We start from the raw sequence: 24,667 nt of genomic DNA, 5'->3' as shown, positions 1-24,667 counted from the left end.
ACCAAATATTCCCATAATAATAAATATATACTGATGATTGTAAAAACCCACATTGAATTTACTCTCAACAAAATATCTTTGATTTTGGATCAACTGAGATAACTTTATTATTAATAACTAAAGAAAAAAGATATAAAATAGATAGCAGAAATTTGAACAGTTCTTGCTCGGTCCGAAAGAAAGCAACTTTTGTTGTGGAAGTGAAATAACTGAACAACTAACATTCTTTTGGGCAATTTTCACCCACACTCCCTCAAATCTATTTTCTTATGTCCTTAGGTTTCAATGTCCTTTACAAATCTTTGAATTTTAAATTTGTACCCTATAAGTCCTTTTTAGTCTAATTCTTTTCAAAAGAAAAATTATTGGAAATTCACCATAAGTACAAATAGTGAGCTTTGGTGCGAAATTAGAGCAAGGGTAGTCAATTATAATGCTACATCTCTTTGAACTTTTGATGGGATTTTATAAAAAAAGACATTTAAAAATTTCGAAATTTACAAATTAAAATTTAAGGATATTAATAAAAAGAAAAACACAACCAAATTTACATATAAAAAATGAAATTAGTTGCCAATGAGATATAGCACAAGTGCTTAATTCCTTAAAATAGTTGACCTTAAGATTTAAAATTTTACATTCAAGACCCATCAGAAGCCGATACTCTCGCCGTCGACTCTTTGAATCCTTAAGGCTATCTTAAGACATCTGAAGATGAATAAATAGGCCTAGTTTGAGATACAACACCAATAAGAAAAATAAAAATAAATTAAAAATGAAATTTACCAAAACATTCCTTGTTTTGATTCAATTGGCAGAGGAGAGGACAATGTCTTTTTGTTAGGTCCAAAAGGTAAGAATCCAATACCACTAATATTTCATCATAGTTGGAGTGTATGAATGAACAAGAAAAGTTTAGTCTTTCTTTATTCATTACCATAAGATTCAACATTTATCAACTTTCTTCTTAAGATTATATATCACACGAAATAACCAATTGCAGTTTCTTGATTTAAAAGCAAGATATTGTTTTCTTCGTGCATTACTATGTCATAAGGTGAGCTCTTAGCCTTCTTAAAACAAATATTAGTCCTCTTGAAATGTTTAATTATTTTAAATTCATCAAAGATCAAGAGATGATCTAACAAGAAAATGTAAAGCCATCTACTTAGAATCTTGATTAGGAGGGTTAATTGTAGCAATTAACTTGTATTTTGGTTAGGTAGAAATACATCCCAGTTGTTTACCAAGAAAGACTAACAACTTATTTGGTCAAAAGGACAAATTAATATCATATATATGACAAATTAATAATGGAAATTTCACTTTCTTGTCCAAAATACACTAATATTGCTCATTACTCACGTGCATTTCCCAAGGATTGGCTATTGCTTTGAACAAGGAAACTCAATTTTAAGCCTTTGTTTTTCTATATTTATAAATTTAATATATGATATATAATATTTTTATAATGAATGAGTAGTTTTTTCCCCTAGTTTAAGTAATTTCATAATTAGATACACTACAAGGATTAACATTTCCTTTCCATATCATCACTTGTATTCAATTTATATAATCTTTATATTAGAAAAGAATCTATTATAATTCTGAAACGGATCTCTCTTTTGAAATATTCTAGAAGATTTGAAAATTTATTTATTTTTAATATTTAACTATTCATTGTGTTTTAGTCCAATTGGACATTTAGAGCATCCTAATCACTTTTTTTTATTTATATCAAATTCTTTTATTTATATCAAATTCTTTATATAAAGAGTTATTTAATAAATTAAGAGTTTAAATATATAAATATAAAATGAAGAGTTTTTTTTTTATTTTCTACTTTTAGAGAGTCAAATTATTATTTTTTTCATTTTGATTCTAGCTATATGCCATAAGTTTTCTGTATTTTATTAATCGAAATTTTTTAATTTTTTTTTTAAATTTATAGAGGATCCATTAATTTATATAATATTTTTTATTTTTATATTTGAATATTTATTGATATGCTTTTTTATTGTAGAATACTTTTATTCACCTAATTTTAGATCATATTCTCATCTACACAATAAATTATGTATAAATAATATTTATATTATTGGTATTAATTAATTTCTAATAATTGAGATGCATATTAATTAGTTAATATTTAAACGTGACTTAAAGGAAAGAAAATTAGTGATGGAGGGTCTGTGATAAATTTATTTATTTTCTTTTTGAAATGGCTTCATAAATAATTAAATCTGATTGCAAAAAGATTAAAAGGAAAAAGAAAAAAAGAAAAAAAAAGAAGAGTGGCAATAGCATAAAAAGGAGGATTAATATGAAAGTCTTAACAAAACGCAAAGAATGTGACGCTGACAGGCAAAGAAGGACAACTGACGGACATTCAATTCAAATCCAAGGCAAGTCATAGTAACAGGTAAAGAAGGTGGAACAAATCCCAGACCCGAAAAAAAGAGATATATATATATACTACAAGAACACGAAAACAAATTTAATCCATTAAAATAAACAGCAGCATTAAGCAACGGAAATGTGAATAAGTGATCCACAGCAGAGAGGAAGAAAGAGAGAGTTTGGCCTTGGGATGGTTGATAAGTTTTAAGTCATTATATATATTAATTGGTAGCAGCTGTGTTTCAACTCAAACGAGGTCAATCACTCTTGTTTGCACTAAATTATGCTACTTAAAATGGAAGACTACACTAGGTAGCCACTGGGTATTTTTTAAAAGTTTTGTGTCTTTTTCACTTTTGGTTTGACCTCAAAGTTTCAAGATTCATTCTTTATTACTGAAGAGACAGAGAGAAGAGTTGTGTTCTGATGGCTATGATTGGGTCAGAATGGAAGAGTTTGAGTTTGAGGTATGTAAAAGCAAGTTTGATTTGCTTCATTGGTGTAGTATCAATGACTATTGTATCAGAGGCAAGACAGCAACAAGAAGGTTCAAGTGATCGTAACAGCGAAGATGTTGAATCTGCTTTCTTGATGAGAGTCGTGAATTTCTTATGGCAAAAAGGTCAATTGGGTTATACACATGTTTGGCCGGTAAGTTCAGTGCTTTATTATCTTAATACATGTCTGGTTTCTGCTTCTTTATTTGCTTGCTTGTATATTGTCGATGTTTAGCTGTCTAGAAAATTTATAGGAGAAGAAGGAAAATAGAGTCTCGAGACTTCTTGCATTTGCATCAGTTGGAAAATGAGAAAGATTAAATCTTTAGTGAACTAGGCGGAGCTATTGGTTTTAAAATTTTTGTGCTGTGAAAATGATGTAAACAATGTGTAGTAGTTTCGCTATGTTACACTTTGTCTTGGTTTTTTTTTCTTATGGTGAAAATTTGATTTGTGACCCTGGATGTGCAGGATATGAAATTTGGGTGGCAAATTGTAGTAGGTAGCATAATTGGATTCTTTGGAGCAGCATTTGGAAGTGTGGGTGGTGTCGGTGGGGGTGGTATTTTTGTCCCCATGCTTACCTTGATCATTGGGTTTGATGCAAAATCATCCACTGCCATATCAAAATGTCAGAGGATCCTACCTTTCTGTCATGAACTTCAATTTGCATCTTTTCTCTTCTTGTTACAAAATAAGTTAGGACTTCAAATTAAAACTCAATATGTCAGAAGTCTTTAACTTGATCTAAAATTGTGATATAAGAGTTTGGAATTGCTACTTGTTCAAATGTTTCAAATTATGACAACCATTTGTTTATCTAAAATTGTGAAGTTAGTAAACATCATGATATGGTGTATCTGTTTCTTTTCTGTTTTCTTTGTGTTAGTGCTGGGATTGGCTTTGCATTTGAAATTTACTCTTGGGAGCTTGGTGGCCTATGTTAAATAAAATTCTTTGCTTTTGAATCGCAAAACATTCTAAGACAACTATTTGAGATTCTGTTATTTTTTTGGTCAGGTATGATAACAGGTGCAGCAGCTTCGACAGTTTACTATAATTTAAAGCTTAGGCATCCTACACTTGATATGCCAATCATCGACTATGATTTGGCACTCTTGTTTCAACCAGTATTGGTGCTGGGAATAAGCATTGGCGTTGCTTTCAATGTGATTTTTGCAGACTGGATGATCACAGTTCTGCTAATTATTCTCTTCATAGGTAACAATTCTTTCGATTGGAAAATTTTCACAATGTAGCTTCTGGGATGACCTTTTTGATGTGATTTGGTTCTCTGTAGGCACATCAACTAAGGCTTTCCTCAAAGGTGTTGAAACATGGAAAAAGGAAACAATAATTAAAAAGGTGGTAAAATGTTTCTCTTTCTTCTAGATGAAATAAGTAAATATAAGCTCAAGTGAATTTCTCTGAAACCTTAACGTAACTTCTTTCTGATTTTTCAGGAGGCTGCTAGACGTTTGGCATCAAATGGTGAGTTGGTAAACGATACATTTCTTTTGTATTTTGTGCATTTGGGGACTTGAATACATTAAACATCTTTCTTCCAGACTAATTTTCTCTTTCATCAGGCGGTGCTAGTGAAGAAGTGGAATACAAACCTCTTCCTGGAGGACCAACCAATGGTACAGGACCTGAATCCAATGAGCCTAAAAGAGAAGAGGTAAGCAAGCAGATATGACCTCCCAGCCTGCGTTTTAATGTTACAGTTTTCAGAACTGACTTCTGTAACCATATCAGGTTTCTATTATTGAAAATGTTCGCTGGAAAGAACTTGGAATTCTCTTTGCTGTCTGGTTGATTATCCTGGCTTTGGAGATTACGAAGGTCTTAGTCTATGCACTGGTTATTTTGTCAAAATATCGTGTTCCTGAGCCTTAACTCCTGAGCAAGACTAATGAAAAACGTTTTCTTCTTGGTTGCAGAATTACACAACTACTTGTTCAGTGGTATATTGGGTTTGCAATCTGTTGCAGGTACCTTAACTAGAATACTTAGAGAATAAAGAAGTCCTATTGTTCTCCTGTCTTGGTGGAAATTTAAATATAAATGGCTGGAAAATAATTGAGAGGTGCAACAAAGTGCTGTCAGGACAAGTTATGACTTGAAATTTCAAACTGATTCCTTTTTTATTCTTGCTTTTCAGATTCCAGTTGCCCTTGGAGTTTCTTCATACCAGGCAGTTAGCTTATATAAAGGGAAGAGGAGGATTGCATCCAAGGGAGAGGCGGGCACAAATTGGCGAGTACACCAGCTGGTTCTTTATTGCGCCTGTGGTGTACTGGCTGGTATGGTTGGAGGGTTGCTTGGTCTTGGGGGTGGATTCATCTTGGGACCACTTTTTCTGGAGTTGGGAGTCCCTCCTCAGGTGCATTCCTACTTCTCCTGAAGATTTTAATGTGTTTATGGTTATTAGTTGGGTGTTTGATTGTGGAGGAGCTGGAGACCATTGAAAGTTGAAAGATGGATCTCTAGCAAAAATTGATACGTTTACCCTTAAGTAAAGGACAATTCATGTGATAACTGGGATTTATAATGTTAAGATTCAGAATATTGACATATTTTATCAGTTAACTGATTACTACTGCACATCCTCAAGTTCATGGCGGATCTGACTTCTTGGAAGCTTTCATGCAGGTGTCAAGTGCTACAGCTACTTTTGCCATGACGTTTTCTGCATCCATGTCTGTGATAGAGTATTATCTCTTGAAACGTTTTCCAGTTCCTTACGGTGAGTTATTCAATCGATCAACAATGCTCTATTCAAGAGCTTATAACATCACAGTGCTTTTAGAATTCATTTATATCTATATTTATTATTTTCTTAACTGTATAAACAGCTTTGTACTTCGTTGCTGTGTCGACAATTGCTGCCTTCGTAGGGCAGCACGTGGTCAGAAGGCTTATCAGTATACTAGGGAGAGCATCTCTAATCATCTTCATCCTGTCATTCACAATATTTGTGAGTGCAATATCACTAGGTACGTACCATAAAAAAGAAGAATAAATAAATAAATAAAATTGCACTCGTTTTCAGAAAACTGTACTTTCGTAAGCAGAGAGTTCTTTTTGTTGGCTAATATTTTCTTGCTTTCCAAACAGGTGGGGTTGGCATAGCAAACATGATAGAGAAGATTGAAAACCACGAGTACATGGGATTTGACAATATTTGTTCTTACGAAGCATAGGCTTAAAAATCTTTTCTGCTCAGTTGTTTGTGCCAGCAGATGTGTCGCTGTTTAATCTTCTTTAGTTTCGAGTATCTCATGTATTGATTTCTGAATCCTAGGATTTTGACCAGACAAAAGAAAAGACACCTAGGATCAGCGAACATTCTCTTGTGCTTTAATTATGCAATTCTAAGCTCAATGAAAGAACAGCAAATTCCGTCGGGAAATTGTTATACTGCCATTTATAGCTCCGTTTGAAGCAGCTTTTCAAGGCAGGAATCATGATTTTTGCATATTTTCTTTCAAAAATCTTGACGAGAACTATTGAAAGAAATTGAATTTTCTAGTGATTTTAGAACACTGATTTAAAAAGGTATATTCTGAAAAAAAGATTTAAAAGAAAATCAAAAGAAAATAATAAATTAATCGCTTATTTTGAAAATCTGGCCCCAAGTGACAAGGAAAGTTTGTCCCTTTAAAAAAATCTTCTTTTTTTGTTTTTATTTTTTTTAAAAAGGGACCCTCTAGCATTTCTATTTCTTGAGAAGAGGTTAATATGGAGTTCTTATCTGAACCATGTATTTACTATCTATCCATAGAGCCATTGCCATCTCAAAGCAAACTGGCTGTTGCCTGTTACTATCGGATCTTGAAAAACTGAAAACCGAGAGTACAAGACAAGCAGATATCAGTATAAAACGGTTCCTCTAAAGCCTCAACTTAACAGTTTAACATGCAGTTTAAGACAGTATGATTAACATTAATGATATGTAAAGAACATAAAACATGATGTACAAATTTAAAAGCACATAAATTTTCAGGCCATGATAGAGAAACAGTAAATCGTGAGAAAATTAGATTTCGAAGCTCTGATTTCCTCTCCTCAACTGAAACTTGAAGTAAATGGGAAAGCGTATGGAATCACAAGGAACTTCAATTATCATTGTGTTATATATTTAAACTAATTCAATGACCAAATCCACAAAGGCATTGAGCAATATCCAATCTTTCCATGTTACTGTGCTCTATTTTTTGGTTTCTATGGTTATGTTGACATAATGCAGAGTATCTATATGTCTGTTTTACAAACTACAGATGTCCTGGGTGCTTTTATTATGCAATGCTGCTTGCTGTTGTTATAACTTTGAAAAACGTATAAACAAATGCAAGCAAGTAAATAGATTTACTCGACTGACTTGGTAAATGTTCCTCCAAAATTCCATGTAGAAACTCATTCAGCCCCACACCTTCTCTTTGTAGCTAAATTCTACTACTGCTTATCTCCTTATGTTTCTATAATTCATCTTTGGCTGCTTGTTCTTTGCCTTTTAAATGTTTGTTGATGGCTGCTGCCAACTCCTTTGAGCTGGATTTTGTTGACAGCTTGATCTGCAATGACAAAATTGATTTCATGCACCAATTTACTAAAAACTAAAAATAGAAAAACCGATTGAACATATCTGATTTAATTACCGGATTTGCCTTATCACTGGCTGGATAAAATAAAAGTGTCGGGTACTCTTCTACCTGCAACAAGAGAAATATAGTTCCATGAATCTCAAAGGACCAAAATGTTTCTCACTATTAAAAAGCTTAGTTGCCAAGTTTAAAAAGCATCATGAATTTCAAAAGGTGCAAGACAAGGATTAATCGTGATTCGTAACATAATCTCAAATAAAATCACAATGGTACAGCTTTATGCAATCAAGAAAGCAAATGATTAGCTCAAACAATTGCTTGATACAGTCTCCCAAGGAACTTTTGGAATCCAGAATGCAACCCAGTTCATTATCAACTAATGCAGAATATCTGGATTTGATGTAGGCAGCTAGCAGGCACAAAATGTTTATAAACTCTTTGCACCACTTGCCATGGAAACAGAGAGGATGTTATACAATAGCAATTGGAACAAAAAGAGTGTTGTTAGTTTGTAAGATCTGAATTCTACACAAGCAACAGTTATAGGGCAGGCATTTTGACAACCTCTGCTATAAACAAAAGAAACCAATATGGTGCATGTACGTAAAACACACAAAGGCCATTCAGAACATTTATATTTCTCAGTTTACCATTTTCATTCATTTTGCATCACAAGCATGATAAAGGTATTAGAAGGTACACAGCATACCTGCATTTTTGGATGTTCATTTGCAGAAGCATCGATTTTTGCAAAAACTAAACTGTCCAAGCCTTTAAAATGCTTTGCCAACTTCTCAATCTGCTTACTTGTAGTCTCACAATTGATACACCATGGTGTGAATACCTGTTTTTGCAACATAAGGTTATTCGGGAAGAAAGCCGATATAAATTTCATATAGTTCAATTAATAGATCCTCCAGGCCTACGAGGTGTCATAAGAAAATAAGCATATAATTGTAGAAGATGCAACTTGCTCGGCACATTATGTAATATAATGAAAGGACTTTCAGAGGGAAGTGGTTACTTCAGTGTTTCTGAGAATGTCACATGTACGCAAGTCTGTTGGCATTCATGTCTCACTCCATGCTAGTAAGCATGTAAATCCAAGCGATGCAGCCCTAATAAACCAAACTTGACCCAACAGCACTATTGCACTTCCTTTCAGAAATTCTTTTCTTGATTTACAAGCAAGCTTATTTCCATAATAAGCACATTGCTCATTGAAGTGGAGTGAGCATTTCATTTTTCATACAAACCTGAAAAGCTTTTGCCTTAGAAGTAAGTTTAACCAAGAGAAGGAACATCATGCCTACCTCTAGAAGTACATTCTTGGGACTGCTCAACACTAAGTCGTCAAAAGTCTTCCCCACAATCACCTGGATACTTGCTTCTTTCTGCCATTTCCACAATTGCAAGATGTTAGAAGATCCAAATCAAAATGAATCAACTTTACATAAAAATGAAGCTTTATTGGAAAATTAGACATTAAAACTGAGTTTGGATTTCAGAAGCTTGGACAAGCACATCAAGTTTTATGCTTCATAAAACAAACCAAGATGCATCTCATATCTTCTATATAAGTTTGAATGATATTATACTGTTTCCCTCCAAACTTGCTTAAGATTCTAATAACTGGAATTACTGAAAGACAATGATGAACTCAACTATGTATAGACATCACCGCATTGCATAACCCCTAAGCAAGTTCTTCACCATGTCAATTACCATTAATTACTAAACAAACAAAGCAGCCATCATATATAATTGCAATAACTATAAAAGCAATCTATGGAAAGAAATGCACCCCCTATGATATTTCTAGTAAAGAAAATAAAACTTGAGAATATATCCTGACCAGAAAATTTGAACTAGATAATATAAACAGTAGATAAGTTGAAGAGTAAGCACATATTTATTCATTGAGAAATCAACTATCCTCTACCAACTCAAAAGAAAGAATCAAATCCAAAGACTCTTCTATTGAACTTTGCAACTATCATTCTCAAGTCTTTTTAAATCAGATGAAACACATACACACACACACAGAGAGAGAGAGAGAGAGAGAGAGAGAGAGAGAGAGAGGAAACTCACATTGTCAGGTACTGGTTGAGATTTGTAGTAAGTTGACAGACTGCCATGGAGAAGCCTGGAGCAGAAATCCTACAAAAACCAACTTGAATCATATTAAGTTGGATATTTGCAAAAGTGGAGGGGCAAAAGAAAAATCGAAGCCAAGATTACTTCTATGTTGCTTGGAGCTGGATCCAATTCCAACAAATACTTTGAGTTCATGTTGTTATCAAACGCAATCACCTGTAACGCAAGCAGAAGTTAAATCTTGGCAATACATACCTACAAAAAGCAATCTTGAAATTGCAGCTGCAATTATTAAACTAGACAAAGTGACAGCCGAAATCTGAGGAAAACAAATAGTTTCTTTTTATTTCTGATGAATAAACAAATAGTAGTTGCTAACAGGAAACTTACAAGAGTGTTTTGTGAATCTTCAAGCCCAAATAAAGTTAACAGAGGCTTTGCTTGGTTTTCATCTGCAATGTCTATATATATGAACATTATCTGCAGGAAGACAGCTTGAGAGAATTAGACTATGGAAAGATAATATCCTACTTCAGTCAATTAGTCATATTAATACCTTCGATTTGAACTTCCTAGCAACCTCTTGTAGAGGCTCAATAAGATTTTTGAAATCATCAGCCTTTGCAAAGACAATAACCTGAACAACCAGAAAGCAAGTCGTCACAAGATTATTCTGTTGATAGTCATTGAGTATACTGGTGAATTTCAGCAGAATCACTGACTTTAATTTGTATTAGCAAACTTTTGTTTTAGTAAGATCATCATTGCCAGATTTTCAAAAAATTCCTCAACCACATGCTTAACATGATAACCGACCGAACTTTTAAATATAGTATCACAAGTGAAAATAGGCTATAGTACTTTCTTGCTCAGATATCCCACTGAAGTGATGCTAAATTGCAATCAGAATTTGGCAATATTAATCTTAATAAAATAGAACCAAAGATGAATGATTTTGCAGATACAAAATGAAGTGCGGTGGCCATATTGAAATCAGTGGTACTTCTAACTAATAGATAAACATACTAATATCTATCTACTAATTTCAATGACAATGGATGAGTTAAGCCCTAGACGCAACGAAGTAAAATTAAGATACTCACAAAATATATATGCCTGAATAGAATGAATTCTAAGTGAATCATACACGAATAGTGGATCTCTTCACAAATACCAATTCTTTAATATGAAGTCCCAAAGCACTAGGAGTGATTACTTGTTTATAGCTCCAGCATCAGTGGTACACATCAAGAAGAAATGATTAGGCCTTCACAACAAGTGGCCCGCAACAAAACCATATGGCACTTCATTAGAAGAATTAGAAGCTCAACCCAGGGAGCACTAGCAAAGTGGGCAAGTATAAAGGGGAACTTCCAACCTTTTTGAATCTCATGCATGATTGCACATTAATTTTTTGAACATGAAATCTTTTTCTTCCATTCTAATAGCATGATTACAGTCAAATTGAGCCAAATGAAAGATTCAACGTACACTATTTTTGAAATCAATGGGAACTTACCTAGCACATTCGAAGTAAAGTCAATTAATAGCCTTATAAAGTCAATAAAATTTAGTGGAGCATGAACAATTATCTTGCAAACTTCTGCCAGCACTGATGATAACTGTAATTATACTTATGAAGCTGTATAAAATGTCATACAAGTATCAAAAATGCTTTCAATCATTATAAAGTAAAACATAGAATTCTACATGTCACATGTCATATATACATTCAATTCCTTTTGTAAATCTTTTCATATAAAACAATTAAACAGATTAGCTAAAGGTGACAGCAACCTGAAGTTTTATGGGACTGGAATAAACTCTGACTGAATTTAGTTCATTTAGCCTGGTAACCAATGGAAACTTGTTGTGGACCAGAAATTGTGATATCTTTTCCATATCAAAAGTCCCTTCTGCAAAGCAAACACATTAATCATTCATCATGTCAGTGAATCCTGGATGATTGGCCTTATCTTCAGAAAACAAGATAAACCCAGTAATTGAACGACCAATACATCTCAATTTTGTAACAAATCCAACTATATTACATAAAAATACCAAATACAGTAAAATTTTTGTATAAAATGTAAAAATGAAGTAAAGCTGTTGGCCTCTTCAGGAATAACAGTACGCAAGTACACTATTCACTATGTTATCAAATTGTCAACTCACCATATGCAGTATATCTTTCCGGTTCACTTTTAACAATTCCAATGAAATTAGTGGATATGATATCTGGGAAGAGAATTTTAGCAACCATGAGGTCACTCGTTTCAACAAATTGGATCTCATTATTAGAGACTGCTGCTTTTACAAATTCTTCATAATCATGTCCCTGCAAAGAGTTTTAACATCAGTGGAACAAATTATCTGCACTAGATAGTTAGAGACAATGCTAAACTAGAAAAGAAAAATGATAAAGGAAAAACAAAGATGCTTGGAGCTGCAATACAATGCACTTTTGCATATGTTAGTCAATTGGAATTCATTTTATGCTTATATAACCTGGTTATCTGAAAAATGAGCTACATACCAAATTTAAGATCAAGAAGCTCACTTTCACACGGAAACATCAAACATCCTACACAGTGTAATCTAGGATCTTGCAATTGCAATCAAGTGTAGCTTAAGACATTAGCATATTGGACTTTCATGGAACTTCATCTAATAGAGAATATATGTGAACTAGTCAGCAATCATCCATGAGCTTTGATGGTTGAATCATATGTAGCAATTGCTTGAAAAGGATAATTGGACCTTAATAAGTAACTAATTTAGCTTTACATATCTAACTGTCAAAAGTTACAATAATGAAATAACGCTCAGCCATTTCAAATCTGTGGACAACTAAATATTTTTTAATCAGGGAATTAACTAGGCAATACAAAAAACTATTAAACCAAATAATAAGGCCTTCCATTTGTTTTCATAAAATACTTCGCCAAAATGCACTTTCTGCATTGCCAAGTGTTTGGACCATAAGAATATTGGTCAATGAAAAAGGATCTTGTCAGGGGAATGAAGGCCTCTTATTCTTTTAAGAAATTCAGTTTCCAGAATCTTCTTTAAAAAGATAAAAGAAAAAAAGAGAAAGAAAATATCATGATGTAAGATCAACAAGATTCAACAGCTCCATAGCCCACCTAACAATTTCAACAGTCAACAATATGAACCATCCACTTAGCAAATTCTTTTGAAAGCATCCATTTAGCAACATAGCAACAATTCCCTATCGATCAAACTACGAAATGATGAAAACAAGTCTACCATTAAGGTAGTTAGTAAATGAGGTTTTCTTAATTCTCATAGACATCTTATAAGGTTGTTCAAATACACATACCTCAAATTTCTCAAAGAGACCGAGAACAAAGATATGGTACTCTTTAAGGAACTTCTCTGCCTCAGAGACTGTGTTTAATCTAGTAACAGGCACACCGGTCTTTTTCCTAGCCCAGATTACTATATCTTCCCTGAAAACAAAGTAACCCCGTTCAACCTCAGATACTTGATCAACCATACAAGAAAATTAATTTAAGAAAAAGTTTTATGCATCAAAAATCATAACACCAGTGAATAAAAACTAAAATGCTTAAGAGGGTTCATGAAACCAATCCCAGCTAACTGGAATGTGTGCTCTCAGTTTTACAAACATACCCTCTATAACGATTTAAGGAAGACTTTTCTTCACTACTTCGGAAACATAGATCACCAAGTTTATGATACAACATTATGAAAAATAAAGCAGAAAGAGAGAATAAAGAGACATACGCAGAAAATCCACCAGAGTAAACCCGAGAGCTTCCATTAACAAAAAGAAGCAAAGTAGGAAACCCTTTTATATCAAGAACCGAAGCAGCTTTTGGGTATCTATCAGCATCAAGTTTAGCCATCAAAAGACTACTCCCAAGCTCCTTAAGCCTATTAGCAGCCTCAGCAAACTGCGGCATAAGCTCAGCACTTCTCGGACACCAAGGTGCATAACCAAGAATCATCACATATTCATTCCCATCAATAACCCTTTGAGCATTATCGGTGTTTAGCTCAAGAACAATTCTTTGTGCCTTAGACAACACCTCAGCTTCTTTGTGTTGCTCTCCTTGCTGTTCTTGATCTTGTTGTTCGACTCCTTGTTCATCAATTGCTATTAATTCTTGTAACTCATTATCCTCATCTTCTTCAAGGTTTATTCTTGATTCTTCTTCAGTGGCAGTTGCCAAGATTGTAAAGGTGAGTAATAAAAAGATAATGATGATAAAAAAGACAAATCTTGAAGTGAATTTTGTGTAAAGCATGATGATTTTTGTTTTGCTCAATTATTTGAGTTTTTGAAGATACTGAAATTGAGAATGGTTGAAAGATCGAGGCTAGAGACGGATTTGGGTATATGAGATCTTTATATGGGTTTTGAGGGTATTTGTTGTAAAGCGGTTTGAATCTTGAGATCTCCTTAATTAGTGGAGAAACTGAGTGTAAATTGAGCATTAGAAAATTTAACGTGCAGATAACAGAGTGTGTTTCAGTCAAAAGAACACAGAATGATTTGGACAACCCCTTCATGGGTCGCTCGTACATAAGTTTTTCTTTTATCCTTTTTCCCAAATCCAAAAGTTGAATAAGAATTTTTCATTTTATGAAAAATATTTTATAAATTTAATTTAAATTAATTATTTATCTGTATATTTTACACTATTATTATTAATTATTATTATATTTTTATTATAAAATTAAATTAATGGATATGATTTAAAAAATTTCAATAGCAAATATTAATTTATAAAATTCTAGAAAATATAGTAAATTAATTACTTTTAAATATTTTAAATTTTTTAAATTTTAAAATACTATTAATACTATAATATAAAAATTATTTTAAAATAATTTATTTATTAATTTTGTTATTATATAAATTAATATATCAATATAATTCATATTACTATTTTTTTAAATTAAAAATATAATATAATTAAAAAATAATTTATTATTAATTTAATATTAATAATATAATCTAAAAATTATTTTTAAAAATTATTATTTAATTATAAAAATAATTTATTAATTAATATACAATAAAATAAATTACTATGCTATTTTAAAAATAGAATTAGTATTATTGTCTACCTAGAAAATTATTTATTAATCAATGTAATATTAAAATATAATTTTTAAAATAATATTAAAATATAATTAATATACTATTTAAATTATAATTAATATTTAATTATGAATATAATGTATGAATCAATAAATTAATAAAAAATTATAAAATTACATATAAATTTAAGTTCTATGTATTAAAAATAAGTATACATATCAAAACAAAGATTTTATGTATCAAACATTAAACATATATGCTAAAAAAATTAAGTTGTAAAAATTAATATAAATTATAAATTTTTATTTAATAAATATTTTAAAAATTACATTATTCTAAATTAACAGTATTCTAAAATTCAGTTAATAATAGTGTATACAAAAATAATTATGAGTTATTATTTAAATTTTACCATATCATATTAAATATTTTATAGTAAAAATTATTGTTTCTTTTAAATATTTTTATTAATTTTATAGTTAAACTAAAATGAAATAATAAATATACCTTCCAATTGGTTATGTGACTTCTGTTTTTCTTTTTCTCAAGAAAAAAGAAAAGATAAATTCTCTTTCTATTAATTTTTTCAGAACAGATCACTCTTTTGTGTTTTTTCCGCCCATCTTTTACTTTTTTATCGAGACATTTTCAATTGAAAATATGAATTTTTGAACTTTAATAATAAATATATATTACGGTTAGTGGTTACCTTATTCAAAGGTTGGCCGCTCAGAGAAGCTCTATGATTGGAGCGTTAAGGTACATAAAAACACACCTCAGAGACAGACCATACCGACAATTGATATACACTTAGTGATGTAGTAGCCCAATAATTTGAACAGTAAAATTTAAACAGACAGTCCGTCCCATAAACTTGGAAGAACTTAAGACCACCACCATTCCTAAACATTGATCTGAAAACAGAAACCTTCCTCAACATCAGTTTCTTTCATGCAATGAAATCTACTCAAAAGAAATCCAAACTCGCATAAATATACATTTATGACTTTGAAAAATTTTACCTGCAGTATGCAGACAAAGTATAAGTATTTATTTCCACATATCTTACATGTGCAGAACCAAAGACAGAAATTTAGAGAACTAAAGTAACTGCATTTCTCCAAGCTGCTGGTAATTTCTTTTCGTTCCAGGGAAGTTCAGCAACTCAACTAGGACGTGAATCACAGGTTTAACTCTTCAGATGAGATTCAATCATATGTGCATGTATCCTTCTTGAACTTGATTGGTTTTGATTTAGTAGAATCAAGGACCACAGGGCAAGATATAAATTTTCTATGCTTCGTTCTCACAAGCTTTCCCACTACATTCCCTCGAGATCGGATTTCGAATTGCAGTGTCAGTGGAACTATAATGCCGGTTTGCGAAACTGTTAAACCTGATCCAGCTCCATATAAGGGAACCTTCTCCCCTTTCACAATTACTGATACAGTTCGCCTGCTCTTTCTAGGTTGATAATATTTCTTCAACTGCAGTAATCGAGACATCATGTGAGCATTTCACATACTCAGGATAGAACAAAGAAAGAACATCTTAGCAAGTTCTTGACATGGCCTTAAACCTCAAAGTGCAATACTTTTACTAAATAGTGCAGTTTAGTGTGCTTTTACAAGAGGATGGCATTTTCATAAGCTTTGAAACATCTATCCCAAACCAAAGAATATTATCATCCTTTACGAAATTAAATTGATTCCAAATATTGTAATCAGCAGCAGGATGACATGACCCTGGAAGAGTTGTTACCTGACCAGTTGCAACTGGGATTTCTGAGTAGATGAGATTGATTGGTGTAGAGCTAACATGAATGCCAAATATGGAAGCAGGGTTGTATATGCTCATCCTCAACGAGCCATTCACCGTGAGCATCTTTGTCGGAACACCAGAGAAGTCTGAGCCTTCCCCAACATAGAGGTTACTTACGGACAAGCTCTGCAAGTAGTGACATTTTCACATTAGCAATGAGTCCCAAGGGAGAAATCATAAGCTAAATAAAACTTTTCGTTGGTAATTGACATCTGTGCAAATGCTGAATTGGAACAAGACACCGTCACAAGAATTAAAATCTTCTCAAAAGGCCAAAGGTATATATTTAACATACCATCAAATGGCTAAAGCTTGAGATTTTCAATCAAGTTCATTTGCATTCTGCGGCAAGTAATTGAAACAAATCCATATTCAAATCAGTGGTTTCAGGTTCCAGGCGATGGACACAGTCAAATTGTATGATAAGCAATTGAGTCAAGGCAGAGACCAGAGTTCCTTTATAAAGCATTTTACCAACAATCCCATTCTTTTCCTTTTTTTTTTTTTTTTCTCTCTTTTTAAGTCCCACTTAAGCTAGAGCTAAAACCCCAAAAAGACATTAAAAGAAGTAAAAGTTGATAAACAAATAATAGCAGAGCTATAATTGGCATACCTTGACAATAATCTCAGCTTTGTAAGGTCTGCTAGCACCCCAAATAATCAAGCAAAACACTGTAAACAAAAGTATAAAACTACAAAGAGCAATCAAGGCCTGACACCGTCTAGTAAAGGCTTTATCCTCATCATAGTCACCTTCTTCCATGATCACATTACATTCAGGCCACCCTTTATCATTCCACCCTTTCTCATTTCTTTTCCTGTTACTTTTCCTTCCTGAAGAGGACCTGAATATCCCAGAAAACCTACTAGCCGATGAATTTCTCGAGTGGCGACCAAAGGAAGGGTGTGAAGGTGACTCCATTGGACTTGGTTGCATAGAGGATGACTTGTCCCCATCATGCGAGTCCCTTGAAGGGCTTTGCACATAGTATACAGGTCGTTTTGGAGACCTTGAAGGTGATGATGGGGCTAAACTTGTGATATCAGATTCAGATTTTGTTGAAAGCATTGTAAAGAATACTAAAATTACCCAACCAAAGATATAAACCTTAGTTTTATTTACTTCCACTACTCAATTGCACAAAGACACAAACATTTTTTGAAGATCAAAAAAGGTTTATTGATACCCAGGAAAACCTTTTGAGAAAGGACTGAAACTAAGTACTAAAAAGACTGAAAGAGATGTACTTTTGTAAACTAGGAACACTAAATTGGCTTTAAAAGAAAAAGCTTTAAAACCAGTGAAACAGGAAAAGCAACACAGAATTCTCACCTTAAAATAACAAGAAAATTTATCATCAAGAAAAAGGAAAGGAAGAAGTAATCATCAAAAAGAGAAAAAATTAAAAGTACCCAGAAAAGACCAAGAATGACTATAATCTGGACTCAACTGAAACTCTAAGGACAATTCTTGAAACAGAAAAGAAGGAAGACAGTGATGACAAAGTAAGTAGCAGTAAGCACATGAACTGTCTACAGCTACCAAAAATAATTAGAAGACAGGACCAAAAGCCAGCAAAATAAGCTCTCTCTCTCTCTCTCTCTCTCTCTCTCTCTCTATCTCTATATCTATTTCTGAAGCAAACAAGTGTGACTGATATTTCTTTTTTCCTTATCAAAAACCAAAAAGCTCAGGCTGCTTAGATATGCATGTCACTTTATTTTTGTGGAGAACAGAGAAGTGGACTTTATTATTATTACATTTTCATGGTGACGAGCTAGGCTCGGAGAGGGAGCTTAAAATTCCCAACCTAAGCCTTGGTGATGTGTCGGCAGGCTGCTAATACTACGGCTACTACTACTAGAGCAATGACAATAATTATAATGTGCAAAAAATGGGTGGTCCTATTTGTAATATTCTTTTGTTTATTTTCTTGACTAGCTACCTAATTTTGGCTCGTTTTTCATTTATGTTTTCTTGTGGAAACTCAAAACTCTTGGTGGGTTTTGTTAATTATTTGCCACAAATGACCCACATTAAGTTAGATATATAATTGTTGTTGGGTGTAAATAAGAATATCTTTATTTTATTCTCTATTATTTTCTTTAAAATTGTGGTTGGATGATGGTACGTTTCTTGCCAAGAAATTAAAAAATATAATAAACAAAATAAAAGTATATGCATGTGTCTACTGTTTTTCTTACTCTTTTATTTATTTATTTATTTATTGATGTCAGTGTTACTTAATTAGCATTTGTTGTATGTTTTTTGCTATCCGATTCCCAATAATTTGAACAACTTAAAGTTTATAAGTGGCTTAATAACAAAGAAAAAAAAAATCATGATTGTTTTTTTTATATAATTCTCAATCTCATAGTAGATTTTAAGTCATTTGTCAAATTTAATTACAGCCGTTGGATAAAAAGTTTATTAATAAAATAATATATTATTTTCTTAATAATTACATGCAATATTAAAATTTAATAATATTTATATTTTATTCTATAATTTTTTTAAAAATTAGTAATTTATACTTTTATTAAAAATAAAATTCTTATATGTGATACCAAATAACGGGCCAATATGATCAACAATAACATAACAATTCTTTTGTTCAATTTTCGGCAATGTTAACTAAAAAATATATCAAATAAATTAGAGTGGGGAGGATTTTCGTTGCTTCGATCATTTTTTACAATGTTAACGTTGGGGCAAATGCAAATGGTTTCTATCTTTCCAAAAAAAAATAAAAATGCAAATGGTTACTGGATTCAAGGGCTTATAACATTTCTATTGACACTAGAATTATAATATTTGGTGATCAGATACATAGTACAAGAATAAATTAAAAAATATTAAAAATTAAGAGAGACGATAGTATCTTATATTCGTCGTAAAAATAATAATTTATCTGCAAAAACGGAAAAAATATAAACCTAAAACATTTACCATGGCAGCAGGAGAGTGAAATTTTGGCGTGTGAGGTGCTTAATAATAAGTAGAATAAGAAAGAGATATTTTTTAAAGATGTTCACGGATGAACAAAGATTTCCGAGCATGGGCAACAAAATATTTCTTATTGTTGGTACAGTATTTGAGAAGTTAGACGCTGCAGTCTCTACCAAGTTCCACAAGACCAACATTTTCTTGGCATTGATGATATGGGCATGGCAGGTGTTGGATGGGATAAAACAAGCAATTCTCCAAACTGTGATGATAAATAATGAGTAGAAAACAGTGACAGTAGACAGTGGTGGACCATTCTGTTTGTGGTCATACTAATTACTATTCCAAAACAGAATTACAAGAGAAACAATAAAATGGAGCAACTCTGATGAAGCTAAAGATATTGAAGGGTAATGTGATTACTGCTTTTACTACCAGGACTGGGTTTTCTATAAGTTGAACCTGAACCCTATGTTGGGTTGGGCTACGTAGAGACAGCGCTTGGGTTGAGCTCAATGTTTCCTGGAAAAATGTATAATTCAATTTATCGATTAATATTTTTGAATGGCAAACCGACACTAAAACTGCAAGCAAAGGAAATAGTTTCTATGATATGATAGTTTGAAATAAATCTTCTTTTAAAATAGTGCATTTATGAAGAATTTGTGTAACCAGTTCATATTAAGAAAATATTTTTATTGAAAAAAAGAAGAAGAAGCAAATCCATGAAACGACGTATCTCAACTTTACCTCTCAAAACCCACTCTCCAAGCGCTGATAATAACCCAAAGGTGTCACCGTCTCTTTTGTCGCCGGGGAGTAATTAAGCTACCTACGATGGCTAATTTAGATGAAGAAACCGCCTCTAAAATCCTCAATCAGGTCTAAATTTGATATTTTTACTACCATTAATCTTTTTTTTTTTTTTTATCAATCAAATGCTCAAAATTGACATAATAATCTTGTTCCTTTTTCAATATTTTCAGGTGGAATTCTACTTTAGCGACAGCAATTTACCTCGAGACGATTTCCTTATGAAAAAAGTATCTCAATCCAAAGACGGAAGTATCCTTATATAGAAACACTGATGTGTGCGTATATTTATATATATTTATCTTAGTGTGTTACATTTGATTGTTTATGGTGTTGGTCTTGACTTTGAAAAATATTAGTGGTGAGTTTGGCTCTTGTATGTTCATTTTCTAGAATCAGAGCTTTTCTTGGATTAGGTCGAACAAAACAAGATGATCTTCCACATGAGCTGCTTAAATCAGTTGCCAAGATTCTGCGTAAATCGAGTTTTCTCAGAGTTTCTAATGATGGTATGCTATCAATTTTATTAATAAAGGAATTACCCTTGGTCACTCGATTTCTTGGCTTTTATCGGGTTAAGTTTTGATTTTGAAGGGAGGAAGGTGGGTCGGGTTAAGAAGCTATCAAAGATTGAGGAAGTTATAGAACAAGTGGATGTAAGAACCATAGCAGCTTCTCCTTTCCAATATGATATTACAATGGAAGATGTGGAGTCTTTCTTTGCTAAGTTTGGCAAGGTATAACATGGTCAAGCTCTTATTTTAATATTATTTTTAGGCTTTTCAGCTTTACTTTTGTTATCCACTCGTTTATTGATGTCAGTGTACTCACATTTGAGAATTAAGGATTATCATGGTGCTTTGGTTGGCCCATCTCGCAAATTCAATGTCATTGGTTATGAAAGATTCTTTTCATTTATGAAATATTTATGTATTATTAGTAGTTGATATAATTGATAAGAATTTGCTTCTCCTTAATCATTATTTAAGTTATGTAATTGAGAGATTCTTTCAGTGTTGCATATTCATTTACTATGTTCATTTGTCTTTTAAAATTCTTTTGTTGGACTCATAGGTTAATAGCGTGAGGTTACCTCGTCATATGGCAAACAATAGGGTTTTCTGCGGCACTGCTTTGATTGAGTTTTCTACGGATGGAGATGCTGAACATATTTTGAAGCAAAGTCTGGTTTATGCTGGTGCCAATATAGAATTAAAACCAAAGTAAGTTATGATTGTTGAGTTCTAATCATCATGAGCATTCAAGCACTGTGCAATGCATTAGCATGTCTTGGATCTGAATGTTTTAAATTCCAGGTTTGACAGCTGTGTTTTCTTTGCTGCTGCTTGTGTGTCATACTTGGGTTATACACAGACATGGTGATAAGATATGATATTTTGCCATCTTTATTATTTTTTAAGAATGAACTTATGAGATACAAACTAACCATCGTTGAAGAAATGACATGAAGAGATGTCTACAGTAATAAATCAATAAAGAGAATTGGTGTTTCTGTAATTTATTGAAGATATGTCTACAATATCTTTCCACCTATTATTCTTTTGAGTAACACAGCAGGAATTGGCAATTTTGTGCTTGAGTGAATAAACGGTAAGCTCAGGTTTCTCTTTTAGACAATATCAATTTTGGCTCTGTGGAAATCTTGTAGAATTATAGATCAATTAATTCTCCAACCATTTTTATCATTTGAATTTTTGTTATTAAAAGCTATATTAGTATGTCTTACAATCTCTTGCTTGGTTTAGGAAGGAGTTTGATTTTGAGAGAGCAAAAATAACAAAGCAAACTGGGAAAGATAGTTCCCTTGTGGGCTCAACACATAGAAATACTACCAGCAAAACATCAAAGTTAGTTGTTTCTCTCTTTTTTGGGTTGCTGAAGTCCTTGTTGACTTCCTGTTTGTCAATTGCTTTAGCTGATAGGATTCCTCTTCCTGATGACAGCTACACCAAAGGTCTCATTTTTGCATTTTCATTGAAGAGGAGATCAACAGGAAAACCTGTTAAAAACAGAAGCAGTATTGAGACAATTACTAACAGTGACGGTGCTTGTAAAGAGGAGAAGAATATGAACCAAGGAGACTGTAAGGAGACTGAAAACACCTCTGAAGATATTGTTGAAGCATTGAAAAAGAATCCTGAGAATGAAAAGTGCAAAAACATTGAAGAGGATGGACAGATCATCTTTGAAGAGATTGTAGATACTGATCAAACACAAGTCACCATATGCCACGATAGGGATCAATCTTCTGAAAGTGTTTGTCATGAGAAGAATGAAAAAGCAACTGGGGGAGACAAATATACTATTGTGCATGAAGAAAAGGATGTTCTCTTGTTTGAGGACCTAAATGATGTCTTTCAAAGATTTGGTGCTGTTAAGGTATCAGGGAGTTCATGTTCTCTTGTTATCTTAGTACCTTTTTATTCAAGTACATTAACTTTCCTTGTGTTGCAAGTTTTTATTGAACATCCTTTCTGCAAATGTTTTGATGTGCTCACATTCCTTGTGATGTCGATGTCTTTGCCGCATAACCTCTTGAGAGTTCAAGGCAAAAATGCTGCATCTAGAAAAACTCGAACCTGTTGCCTATCCAAATTTGGGTACTTAAATAAATTACATTTACTAAAAGAAGTACTTTCATGCTTCCTCAAGAGAATTGTTTATCTGTTATGTAGTTGGAAAATGCTTGGCTCTTTATCATTTCTGTCTATTAAATCCTGTTTATGCATCTTTTCTTTATGTTTATGTATTTATTCCTCTCCTGTACAGCATGTTGATTATCATGAGGGAGCAATTTCAGGTTACATTCATTTCAAAGAACCAGAAGGAGCTATAAAAGCCTGTGCGGCAGCAGAATTTATTGAAGGACTCATTGTGAAGAATTTCATAGTTTCATTCGAAGTGGTTACTGGTAGGCAGGCCGAACTATTTATTTTGTATAATCAGAGAGCTGATTGTTTTTTTTGTCTAGTTGTAGTAGAGTTTCTGCAGAGATCCATGTTTAATTTTGGGGACGTAGATTTAGAAAGTATCCTGCTTGTGCATGAGATCAATGTCTTTAGAAGGTTGCTCCGCAAAGTTGGGTGCAACTTTTCTTAGGCATTTGAATAATTGGCTGAGACCGATTGCACATTAAATTTGCCTTAGTGATCTTCCCTATGCAACAAATTCTCTGGTTGGAACTTCAATGGAAGTCTTCCACTTTTGATACCACTAACAGAAAATTACTTTTTTCCTCTTCTTTCAGCTAAGTCGGAGGAGGAGCACTTTAATATGCATTGTTGCAACGAAGAACATTTCCTGGAAAGAAGAGATGGTAGAAAACGGTATGCATGCGCACTGCTGATACTGCTTACGTGTACTAGTGTCTGTATTATGAGGAAGGATATTTCCACATATGGAAGAACTGCTGCCGTGCATGGCCCACATTGACATGTGGCCCCCTAAAGAAAAACATCATGAATCATTTAAAATTTCTCTACTCACGAGAATTTTTATTTATTTGTTGGTACAATTAATACCATTTGCTTCTAAAGTTGCATTGTTTTTATTTTTTGTTTGTGCCAAACAGGCAACAGAAATCCAGTGAAGGTGGGAAAAACTTTGAGGGCAGACAATCGCACTCCAAAGAAAATGATTCTCCAACCCAGCACAACCGCCAAAAGCTCAAAAGCTCTTAACTGTTTAAGAATTTGTAAAAAGGCTTAGTTTGCGTTCAGAAATCATACATACATGCTAGTAAATTTGCAGGACAATAAGATATAGTAGCATGATATTAGATACAGCTGAATTTATTATTTTTCTTTATGAGGGACGCAAGATTTTGCCAAACAATTTTTTTGTATTTAGTAGGACTTGGTTTGCTATTGCATACAATGATTTGTAGAACGGGTCACTACCTTTTGTTTGAACCTATCTAGGTGAAATTTTAGACCCACTTAACAAAGATGACTAGAAAAAGGTAGCATATGACTCTTTTGTCCTTATGGACAATTATATGCCTGTAACTTTCACAGTTTCTTCCAAGCAATGGATAATGATGAATGTGGAAATTCAATATAAAATCTTAATGCAGATTTATCCAGTCAAGGATGATGCTGGATTTTGGTTTAACTTTGTGTATTTACGTAGGGGTCCTCCAGAAACTAGCTACTGTCAATTCTTCTCGACTCTCTAGGTACTTCAAGGGGCCGCATCTATTTTGGTCACAGCCAACTGGCGAGTTGTTTGTGTTTTGATGTCTCATGCCAATGGTATCTGGCCTGCAAAAATTGAATTATTGCTTTTATTCAAACTCTTACAACAAGGCCAAAAACCCAAGAGCCAATTAAGCAGAACTGAAACACTTTGGCTCTCATGCTTTGCCTAT

The 24,667-nt window shown here is 32.8% G+C and overlaps 4 protein-coding genes across 4 annotated transcripts; 2 read left to right on the top strand and 2 right to left on the bottom strand.

The window, feature by feature from the left end:
* The first annotated feature begins 2,255 nt into the window (after nt 1-2,255).
* Nucleotides 2,256-6,312, top strand: LOC8274487 (sulfite exporter TauE/SafE family protein 3). The gene is made up of 12 exons (XM_002515989.4): nt 2,256-3,051; nt 3,369-3,528; nt 3,918-4,118; nt 4,198-4,262; nt 4,361-4,388; nt 4,487-4,578; nt 4,656-4,742; nt 4,841-4,891; nt 5,062-5,283; nt 5,553-5,646; nt 5,756-5,896; nt 6,018-6,312. The coding sequence occupies exons 1-12, from the start codon at nt 2,827-2,829 to the stop codon at nt 6,101-6,103; spliced, it is 1,452 nt and encodes a 483-aa protein (XP_002516035.1). The 5' UTR covers nt 2,256-2,826; the 3' UTR covers nt 6,104-6,312.
* A 689-nt stretch (nt 6,313-7,001) lies between these two features.
* On the bottom strand, nt 7,002-14,162 carry LOC8274486 (protein disulfide isomerase-like 1-6). Its single transcript, XM_002515988.4, has 12 exons — nt 13,373-14,162; nt 12,945-13,074; nt 11,777-11,939; nt 11,399-11,517; nt 10,158-10,238; nt 9,992-10,081; nt 9,746-9,817; nt 9,596-9,664; nt 8,818-8,898; nt 8,214-8,348; nt 7,559-7,612; nt 7,002-7,474 (listed from the first exon to the last, which is right to left on the bottom strand). The coding sequence occupies exons 1-12, from the start codon at nt 13,894-13,896 to the stop codon at nt 7,379-7,381; spliced, it is 1,614 nt and encodes a 537-aa protein (XP_002516034.2). The 5' UTR covers nt 13,897-14,162; the 3' UTR covers nt 7,002-7,378.
* Nucleotides 14,163-15,475: 1,313 nt separating this feature from the next.
* LOC8274485 lies at nt 15,476-18,328 on the bottom strand. The gene is made up of 3 exons (XM_002515987.4): nt 17,131-18,328; nt 16,458-16,643; nt 15,476-16,183 (listed from the first exon to the last, which is right to left on the bottom strand). Exons 1-3 carry the CDS (start codon nt 17,584-17,586, stop codon nt 15,905-15,907), a joined length of 921 nt encoding a protein of 306 aa, XP_002516033.2. The 5' UTR covers nt 17,587-18,328; the 3' UTR covers nt 15,476-15,904.
* Nucleotides 18,329-19,707: 1,379 nt separating this feature from the next.
* On the top strand, nt 19,708-24,193 carry LOC8274484 (la protein 1). Its single transcript, XM_048378276.1, has 10 exons — nt 19,708-20,346; nt 20,451-20,529; nt 20,637-20,786; nt 20,872-21,014; nt 21,352-21,500; nt 22,044-22,145; nt 22,242-22,677; nt 23,068-23,209; nt 23,546-23,624; nt 23,870-24,193. Exons 1-10 carry the CDS (start codon nt 20,302-20,304, stop codon nt 23,976-23,978), a joined length of 1,434 nt encoding a protein of 477 aa, XP_048234233.1. The 5' UTR covers nt 19,708-20,301; the 3' UTR covers nt 23,979-24,193.
* Nucleotides 24,194-24,667: the final 474 nt, after the last annotated feature.

Source organism: Ricinus communis, chromosome 8 (genome assembly GCF_019578655.1).
Source record: "Ricinus communis isolate WT05 ecotype wild-type chromosome 8, ASM1957865v1, whole genome shotgun sequence".
In the NCBI taxonomy this organism is placed as follows: domain Eukaryota; kingdom Viridiplantae; phylum Streptophyta; class Magnoliopsida; order Malpighiales; family Euphorbiaceae; genus Ricinus; species Ricinus communis.
This window is presented reverse-complemented; position numbering and strand designations above follow the sequence as displayed.